Source organism: Spermophilus citellus (genome assembly GCF_964194105.1).
Source record: "Spermophilus citellus genome assembly, chromosome: 2".
Classification (NCBI taxonomy): domain Eukaryota; kingdom Metazoa; phylum Chordata; class Mammalia; order Rodentia; family Sciuridae; genus Spermophilus; species Spermophilus citellus.
Window position 1 is genome coordinate 245,820,599 of NC_138183.1, and position 9,966 is coordinate 245,830,564.

A 9,966-nucleotide genomic window follows, 5' to 3' on the forward strand; every position below is an offset into this window, starting at 1 on the left:
GACGGCCCTGGCCTGGGGACGGGATGAGGGGGGATTGTGACATCATTCTCTCCATTTTTGTGAATGCTTGAAATTTACCAAAATTAAAAAGATTCTTTCAAAACACTCAGCCTCTGACTCTGTGACGATTACAAGCACCTTGATGCCAAGAGTCCTGTGCCATAAACAGGATCAACTGTCCATGTAGTCTTTGCAACCAAAAAAAGACACCATGGGCCCTAAAATGTTCCCCTGCCTGCGTTTGGGGATGGGAGAAGTTCTGACAGCTTTACGCAGCTGGGCGTAAAGCAGGGGGTGGGTCCAGGAGGGAAGAGATCCAAAGTCTAACGTTGTAAAGATGTTCTGATTTCCCAGCGCTCTGTGGGGCTGAGGCAGCTCAGGGTGCAGGACATGGCAGAAGCTCAGAGAGGAGGTCCCCAGACCAGGTGAGTGGGCCCTCCTCACAAAGAGGGGGATGTCTCTGCGATTCCACGTGGGCTTGGTGGGTGGGCGAGCAAGAGGACCAAGTTTCATACCCATCTAGTCAGTGGTTGTCTGTAAGGTTGGAGGTGGGTGGGTGTCATTTAAGTCCCCAGAAGAGAGCAGATGTAAGCCTTTAGCAACCCACCACTCCCACAGCTAGAGAATGGGTGTCCCACGCTGTGGGGAGGATCTGCAAAGTGGGTGCACCATCAGCCTCTGCCCCAGGGAGAGCCCCATCCTGCTGCCAGTCACTGCCCTTAGAACTGGGGGGAACCTCCGTCCGCTCTGATCCAGTCCTGGAGACACATACACACAGAGACAATATGGAGAAAGCAGAGGACCACAGAGGACAGGGACCTGGCCAGGACCACCCTTTCCAGAACAGAGGACTCTGTTTCCCCCAGACCCTGGGGCCACTTGCAGGTGACCTCCCCTTTACCCCAGGACCCCAACCTGAGGCACTGAAGGGGGTGGCCTTGGAACATACACGGGCCTTTTTCTAACTGGTGAGCGCTGAAACCCGATCCTCTAAGGTCCCCACCAGCCTCTATCACATGGTGCTACCCGGGGCCTCTGACTGCCGCCTGTCTGCTTGGGGCACACGCTCACACGCGCACACACACACACCCAGAAGCTCTCCCTGTCCTCTCGGCTTTCCCTGCACAATCTAACCAGGGTCACATTATTCATGCCCAGGTTTTCTCCTCCTGCATGACCTACTGCAGACCTGCCAGGGACAGATCTCACTGGTTCCAGCAGGGGCGCTATGGTGTTCAGTTCAGAACTCCACAGACAAACCCGTGAATGGCAGTCTGGGTTCTCAGGACACTGGCTTGATCCGCTGGGAGCTCTCCGTCCCTCCCCACCACCTCCCCCACCCCCAGGAGCCCCGATCCCCCGCCCCTCTTGCTGTGGGCAGGATTCAGGTGGAGGCAATAAACTGTCAACTCCCAATGACAGAGGTGGGATGTGTCCCGTCTTGACAGAGGGCCAAACAAGGGCAAGGTGGGGCCCAGCTGGCGGGATTCCAGGCATGTGATAGATTGGCGCTAAGCTGGATGACATGGGTGACTAAGGGCCGGGCCCAGCATCTGTGACCTCTCTCTCCTAACCCTCACAGCCCATGCGCCAGGACTGGCCCTAGGCTCCCTGTGTGTAGATGAGGAGAGACAGACACTGAGATGTCTAGACCTACCCAGGTCACAGCTCCCAGGAGTAGAGCCAGGATGGGGCCCTGGCCTGTCCCCTCTCAGTGCTGGTGGTCCAGCCCACTCTGCTGCTCTTCTGGGGGACGAGAGGCTCCTGCCCAGCTCTGTTCCTGCCCTCCCAGGGCCGCAGGAGCAAAGGGGAATGTGCAGGACCCAGGGTGCTCACAGGCCCTGTACTGAGCACCAAAACCCTGCTCGGTATCCCTGGGATGCCAGGCTGGCTGGACTGTGGTCCCTGAGCTGGCCAAGAGGCCTGGGGAGAGGACAATGCTAAGGAATTTCCTCCCCTCTGCCCCCATTCTGCCAGCCGACCTTCACCCCAAAGCAGCCCTGCAGGTGTGGTGGGCCCGGGCCACAGGATATGCACATCGCAGGACTCATTTCACCCCAGGTCTCGGACAGAGGCAGTGAGACTTCACGACAAGCCTTCCCTCTGGCATTCTCTAGCTGTGGGGGTGGTGGGTTGCTAAAGGCTTGCAGCTCCTCTCCTCCTGTTATAGGAAGGCCCTGGAGCAGCGTCCACCCCAGGAGTTCCCAACAGTTCCCGTTGATAGTAATCTGAGAGATCAGAGCCAATCCCCATCTCCACCGTGGTACATATCCCACAAGAAAGCCAAAAAGAAAGCAAAGAAGGTCAAAAAATAAAAATCCAAACCTCCAGAACCAGAGGTTTGGAAGTTTAAGGTCAGTTGGACCAAAAGCAGACCCTCCAGAATACCAACTGCACAGAATCATTGGACTATGTGAAAAAGGATTGTATGCCAATTCCGTTCAGGAAATGCCCTTAATGCTAAGGGTACACCCCTGTAGGAATCCTCGCAGCCATTAATAAGTGAAAGAGGAAAATGATATCCAGGGTTTCCCAAAGTTATTTGACCATGAAACCCTTTTATTGTAGACCTGTTGGGATCAATTCTCCATGGAACATACTTGAGAAAGGTTACTCTGTGTTCTTAAATAATCTTATTGGATTCTTATTGGGTATCTGAACCACTTTCCCTACCACAGTGCCCATAAGTGAATGTGCAGGTGGTTGTCCTTTCTAGAGCCCAGATACTCACTACCCGACAAGGTCCCTGCTGGTCAGTGGAGGTATCAACCCAGCAGCCCAGGTCCAAGAGCAGAGGCAATAGAGTCAGACCATACACGATTCCAATCCCAGGCACTTCCCCACTGTGTGACCTGGGCCAAGGCACTGGACTTCTCTGAATCTTGGGTTCCTCCTCTATGTAACGGGGCCCACTTCCTGGGAATTGAAGGAGGTTGGCCTGCAAAATTGCCTCCTCCACAATGCTGGCAATGTCCCTTGGGTAATGTCCCTTCCTTTCTTCCCTGTCCATGACAGTCACCTGGGCTACTAGTCCCTCCCAACCCCCCAAGGCTCTTTCCCCCTCTGTAGAAAGGAATCAATTCCAGCACCTCAGTGGGAAACGTAACAAAACCAAACCTAAAAAATGGGGGTGTTCCCACGGGACCTCCTGAATTCACAGGTCAGTCTGAAAATCAAGGAGAACCGCTCCCCCCCCCCATTTATTTTATTTCTTCCAGGATAAAGAACCTGAGAGCACCCACAGCCTGTAAAGGATTTACTCATGAGCCCCGTCTCAGGGAGAATCCACTTCCTACCTCCATCCCCACAAGCCGGCTCCCGGGCTCCCCTCCCAGCTCCCCGCTCTCCTGAGGAAGGAAGGCTTCAGCTTGTCTCCCCAGCAGCCCCCCAAGCGCTGATGCACCCCTTGGCGTCAGTACACACTGTCAGGGCCAGGTCCACATTGGCAAGCCTCTAGCCCTCTCCACAGCTTCCCCCTCCCTTTCTGGTACACATTAAAATATCCAGAACATTCATTTCCATTTGTAGAGCCAACAGTACGTGAAGAATTCATGCCCACAGGCTCTGGTCAGCCTGCCATGTTTCCAGTCCTGGTCATTTATTGGCTGTGCAAATGTGGGCAAGTGGCTTCATTTCTCGGAGTCTCTTGTGCAATGAGAGTGAAGACAGTATCTGCCTCCTAGTGCCGGAATGATGGTAAAATCAGGTGGTGCATGCGCCATGCTCATCCCAGGCCTGGAACAGACTGAGCGCTGGTGATGTTGGTGTTGATACTGTCCAGTATTGACCTCCTGACTCGGGGTTAGCTCTCACAAAGTCCTCAGCAGTTTTCTTTCCTTCTCTTCCCTATTCCTGCAAACCTAGGAGGCTTGGGCATCGCTGTGGGGAGTAAGGCCCCAATTCAATCCCCCCCTGCCACCAATTGGCCCAACTTGGCCCAGTAGATGGGGACTGTGTCCTTGTGACCCAGAAAGACTGGGAGCAGCTGCTAACCTCCATCCCCAGGGGCCAGACTATTCCAGATCAGATGTTGATCGGGGGCTACCAGACAGGGCCAACACTGTTCTGAACGGCCCCAGTCAGAGGGCAGGAGTGACCAGTGTCATCTCACCCAAGTACAAACCTCAGAAACAAGACCAGCTGATTCGGCCTTTCTCCTCGGCCCACAGCCAGGGTTCCCCGCCGGAGTCCACGGCAGCAGTTGTCCCCAGCTCTGTCATGGAGGAGCTCCCACCATGGGAGGGCCTCAGCCCATCCCAGCCTGGGCAGACAGATCCACCGGGGGCCAGCACCCAGCCCAGGCTTCTGGTTCCAAACAGGCCCCAGGAGAAGCCCTGGAAGAACGACCTTCTCCAGGAACTGGGCGTGAGTGTCCACCCCCTGGGCCCCTGAGGGAGGGAGAGAGGAGAGGGGATTAGAGGTGCCGGGAGACAGGAAGGAAGAGGTCTCCAGCTTCGCGCTTAATGCTCATCCTAAAATTTAAAAATCAGGAGGAGGAGAATTTGCCCACACCGGCTTCTCTGTGAGGTGTGAGCAGGGCACAGGGTGGCAGCCAGCCCCGGGGACAGATGCCCCTGCCGGCATGGGGCCTTGGCAGCCCCTGCAGCGGGTCCTGGGGAGTGTCCTTCCTTGCAGACTAGGACCCTGATAGTGCACGAGAGTTGGCAGGAGTTGGTCACTGACGGCCTCCCCCAGGGTCTGCCGCCGAGCGCCCCACCTCAGCCACCCCCTCTCCTCCCGCCCAGGTCTTCCATTGCGCCATTGCTATGATTCACCTGTTCTTTGGGGGTTACATGATCACCAGAGTCAAGAATCTTCACCTGGTGGTGCTCAAGTGCTGGTACCCATTCTGGGGGGCTGCCTCTGTGAGTAGGAGTCAGCACGGCCCCGGGGCTGGGTTGGCGGGGCGGGCTGGGAGGCCTAGCATGGAGGCTGGAGGCTGGGCGGGGCTCCCCTTTCTCCAGTCTCCCCATCTCGACTTCCACCATCAGCCACACTGGCCCTAGCTCCCTTCCAAGGCCCTGTGGCTCCTGAGTTCCAGAACATTCCAGGGCTCCCTGGCCCCTCCCCTGATGGAACATGTGCATTCAGCAGGGAGGGGGGGGGCCAGTGTGACTGGGGACAGCTCCCCTCCTCCGACGGCCAGGCTGCCTTTGGACCCCACCGCACATTGTTGGAGCCTGACTTCCGAGTCAGGGTCATTCTGCAGGAGCCCACGGGATGCAGCACATGGACACTGTCCTATCAAAGCCATGACCAGATGGGGAGATGGGAAGAGACCAGTGACAGAGACGGGAGCCATCTCCCTGAGGCTCCATGTTTCTCCAGGTCCCCAGGGCACCCACCCCATCCCCTAATCTCCTGTGGGGGAACAGCTTTTGCACTAAGTCTCAATACCACAGGACACCCTTGAGCACGGGTCCCAGACACCCCACTTCCACTTCAGTCCTGTGTCCCCATTGCCCCACCTCGGAGTCCATCACGTGATGCTAGAACCTTCCATACACACGGTGCCTGTTGGTCCTTTGCTCCCGAGGACTGGCACAAAAGTGCTCACAGAGATACGCAGAGCCCTTAGCACCGAAGGCTAGAAACCTCCAACTGCAGGATCCAGAAAAGGCCTGGGGGCGGGGGGGCCTGGTCCCAGGGGGAGGGGAGGCTTTGGGAAGGGGGAGCAAAGGCACTGCAGGACGTTCCAAGTGCAAGGCCCGGGGAAGGAGCTGGCTTTATCTGGGGAGAGGTTCTCTTCCTGGCCTGCCACCAGGGGGTGGTTTTCTTGGAGAGGGGAGCAGAGGGGAATTTGTGGGTTTCAAGAAGCCCAACTTCTCTCTCCCTTGACTTTCCAATGGGGCCTGCAGTTTCTCATTTCAGGGATCTCGGCATTAACGGTGGTGACATTTCCCAAGTCCTGTCTGGTGAGTTGGTACCTTGAGATCATTCCCGCCCATCCCAAGCAGGAGGTAACTAAGGTCACCTGTGTGCAGTGGCAACTGGACAGGCAGCTCGGGAGGATTTGCTAGGAGCAGTCACGGGCCTCTAGAACAGCAGAGGGCCTCTGAGCTGAAAGGTCCAAACGCAGGCAGGTGAGGGTGGCCGGGAGGAGAGGAGCCCAGAGGCTTTGATCCTCCCAATGAAGTGAGGCATCAGGAAACGGCACCCTGGTCCCTCCAGTCTAGAAGAGAGCTTTGCTGGAGTTTTGATGTCGGTCACTATGTGGCCATCCTCCCAGAAGCCAAAGTCCCCCAAGCGGGAAGTTTGAGAACCACGCCTGGTCTGCTTCCCTTCCCCAGCCTGGGGCTTGCTTCTGGACACCCCTTGCTCCTCACTTTTCTCGCCATCCTCTGTCCTCCCTCAGCCCCAGTGGTGGCCCTGTCACTCTGTCCTGGAGGGGACATCCAGCTTGCTCTCCACACAGCAGCCTGAGGGGTTGCTGTGGAATACAAGTCCCTCCAAGCCACTCCACTACTGTCAACCTTCCCGGGTCCCCGGCCGTGCTCAGCTTGCCTCCAATGTCAGCAGGCCCCAGCCCGCACCTGGATTTCTTCTGCCAGGCAGATGGGACCATCGTCCTGCCTGCGCTGTCCGGGCTCCCTGTCCTTTCCCATCTGAGACAGCTTTACATCTGTTCTCCTGGAGGTCTTCCTGCCAGCCTCTGTGTCCCCACGGCTCTTTGCACTTACCCGTCTCTGTCAGCACTACATTCTGCATGGGCAGCGGCTGTAAGAGCATCTCCGTAGCCAAGAGTGGTCCAGGCGGGCGCAGGAAGGGCATCCCACACCAGACTGAGTGGGTGGAAATGGACAGATGACGGATGGAAGGACCACACCTGCATATTGTATTCCATGGCCCCAACCCATGGCAGGTCCTCCTGTCCCTCCCCGTCCTCTGGCCCAGAATCCCTGGCCTGGTCCTGCCATGTCTGTGCCCCTCAGCCTGGACTGGGGTGTGGCTGTTCCCTACCTCCCTCAGAGACAGAGAATAGGAGGCAGCTGGTGCAGTGAGCCCAGCAGAGGCTGCTCAGCAAGACCTGCCCATTCCCAGGCCTCGCCTGCCTGCCCTGAGAACCCTTCCGACACAGGGAGCTCTTACTGCAAAGAAATCCATTCGAATATAAAAGTTTGTAGATTCCACGGGTTCACAGTCTTTCCTTTTATAAGGGTTTGCATTTGGCATCATGTTCTTGGAATAATGCTTGACCCAAGAGGGTGATGGACACAGGACCACTGTGGGATGGGCAGAGAGGGAGTGCAGACACGAGATGTGAGGGCCTGGGACACCTTCGGGGATACTCCTGTGCTTTCCTGGGGGGTGGCTCACTCAGGTCCAGTCCCTGGCCATCTGCAATAGGATGGTCGGGCTTGCTTTGAGGGGATGTGGCGATGGGAAGTCCTCCAAACCAAGCTCTGTGGACCTGGTAGCAGCTGTTGGGTTCTCAGCATGAGAAAGCTGGCTGGGTCCTCCTCAGTGGTCAGTAGCTCAAAGCCTCCTGTGTGGTGAGCAGCTTCGGGCCCAGAGACAGGCGAGTCCCTCTGGAGTCACAGAGGAAGCTCCCAGCAGGCCTGGGAGGAGCACCCAGACCTGAGTCTCCCGACACTGGACACTGGCTCGGCCTCTCTCTTGGCTTGCAGAAGGGGCTGTGCCTGACCGCCAACCTCATCAGCTTCTTCTGTGTGCTGGCTGGCCTCTTTGTCATCGCCAAGGATTTATTTCTGGAGAATTCATTTCCGTGGCCAATCTGGAAACCGTACCCCAACTCCACAGTGAGTGTCCAGACCCCAAGTGTCCTCTGACTCCAAGGAAGCCACTGCCCCGGGCTTGGCTGAGAGGGAGCTTCCAGCTCTTGGGAAACCTCCTCCGAAGCCCAGGTGCAGACAGCTGAACCCTCAGCTGCTCCGTCCCCAAGGCTCCCAAGGCTCAGTGGAAGGGGATGGCCAGCCTTCTCCTGTATCAGCATCAGGGAACTGAACAGGGCCCCAAGTCACGGAGTCTGACCCTTTTTGTATAGATAGACAAACTGAGGTCCAGGGGGGCTGTCTGAGATCAAGGAGCGAGTTAGTTACAAAGCCAAGGCCAGGACCTAGAACTGCCCGCTCCCCAGCCCGTGTTCTAAATGTGACATCCGTCACCTACGAGCCTCCCAGCAGCCTTGTAGAATCGGCCAAGTCTACTTTGCTCTTCCCACTTTACAGAAGTGAACACTGAGGCCCAGGATGCTAAACTGGGTGACTAGGGCCCCACAGCAAGTCAAGGATGCAGTGACAACCCAAAGCTGGGTCCGTGACTCCAAGCCCCGCTAGCCACACCACAGCTGCCTTGGCAGCAAGAGGTGGATTGGCCATTCCAAGGCTAGTACCTCTGGGCCAGGTTCTAGAGGTTCTCACCATGGCCACCCGCTCTTCCTTATCTCCCCCAACACTCACACCCACACGCATGTGCACACACACATGCACACACTTGGTCCCTACTGAATGTCAGCAGCCTTGGGAGCTGTCACCCAGCTGCACCATGGTCCTCAGTCCACTCCTCCCCTCCCCCACTGTAAAGGGTGCTCCTTCTGTCCCATGTATCACCACCTGTCAAGAAAAGTTGGCTCAGGGGCTGGGGATGTGGCTCAAGCGGTAGCGCGCTCGCCTGGCATGCGTGCGGCCTGGGTTCGATCCTCAGCACCACATACAGACAAAGATGTTGTGTCCGCCGAAAACTTAAAAAAATAAATATTAAAAAAAAATTCTCTCTTAAAAAAAAAAATAAATAAAAGTTGGCTCAGAAGACTAAGGCCACCTTCAGTTCTCCCAGGAACCCCCTGAGATTCCCCAGCCCTCAGACATTAGTAAGGGCTCATCAAGAACCAGATGTGGAGCAGCAAAGGTCACCCCCAGCCCCAGAGCCCCGCCCTGCCCTCCCCGCACACTCCCCCGGGGGCTGAGGCTCCTGCCACTCATGCCCTGCCTGGTCCACATGAGAGATGCAGAAACCCAGCAGGACCTGGTCCTGTGTCCCCTCTGCACCCCTCCCAGAGCCACATGCAGAGGCTGGAGCTGGGCCTGCTCTGCTTCACCTTCCTGGAGCTCTTCCTGCCGGGACCCACAGCCATCGTCGCCTACAGTGGGGACCGCCAGTCTGCAGAGGTGAGTCCTTCTGGAGGCGAGCCCTCAAAAGATGGGGACAAGAGGCCGCAGCGGGCTCAGAAAGGGGAGAGAGAAGGCCAGGCTCCTGGAGTGGCATGTGCCGCTCCTTCCTGAGCATTTTGTAAGCAGCGCACATGGCGAGTGACTTACCTGTGGTGGCCAGGACACCGTTAGCAGGACCAGAAATGAAGGCCCTGTCCACTGACCCCTGCAGGCCTTTCCCCAGCTCCTTCCTCAAGACCAGGGAGGCTGGAAACGGTCACCTCAGCCCCACGGAAGTCTCTAGAGCTTCAGTTTTCATCTTCAAAATGACCCCTGGGGAGGGCTCTGGGAACAGCCAGTCACACCACATGAGCAACAGCAGGGACCGTGACTCCTCTTTTGCAGGACAAGGACGATGCCTCCCTCGTTCCCGACATGCCACTGGAATTCCGGGGCCTGTCCCTGGGGCCTCCACCGACCTACGAGGATATAACTCAAGGTGAAGAAAAAACTCAGGGGTGAAGAGGCTCAGCCCCAGGCGCCCCTGGACCTCAGAACTCACGTGGCCCAGGCTCCCTGGCACAGACAGGAGCCAAGCCCAAGGGGAAGGGGCAAATGGCACAGTTGCTAGAACCGTCTGTGCCAGGAGAGGTGGCCACGGTAGGCTGGCCCCTCCCTCCGGCCCACGCCCTGAGCCCTCAGCGCCTGGCGTGGCTGGTAAGAGCTGCCTCTTCGGAACCCAAACACGATCAGGCCTAGATGTCCTCCCGGCCAGCCTCCAGAGCACAGCCCTGGCCAGCAGGTGTCCACGGTGGGCGGCACGTGGGCCGCAGAGGGGGCTCTTCAGAGCGGCGGG

The 9,966-nt window shown here is 57.4% G+C and overlaps 1 protein-coding gene across 1 annotated transcript; it reads left to right on the plus strand.

Annotated features, from left to right (window-relative positions):
* Positions 1 to 3,720: 3,720 nt before the first annotated feature.
* Positions 3,721 to 9,632, plus strand: MS4A10 (membrane spanning 4-domains A10; the record flags this gene model as incomplete). The annotated part of the gene is made up of 7 exons (XM_081280482.1): positions 3,721 to 3,755; positions 4,170 to 4,365; positions 4,746 to 4,865; positions 5,859 to 5,915; positions 7,629 to 7,760; positions 9,018 to 9,128; positions 9,516 to 9,632. 7 exons carry the CDS (start codon positions 3,721 to 3,723, stop codon positions 9,630 to 9,632), a joined length of 768 nt encoding a protein of 255 aa, XP_081136608.1.
* Positions 9,633 to 9,966: the final 334 nt, after the last annotated feature.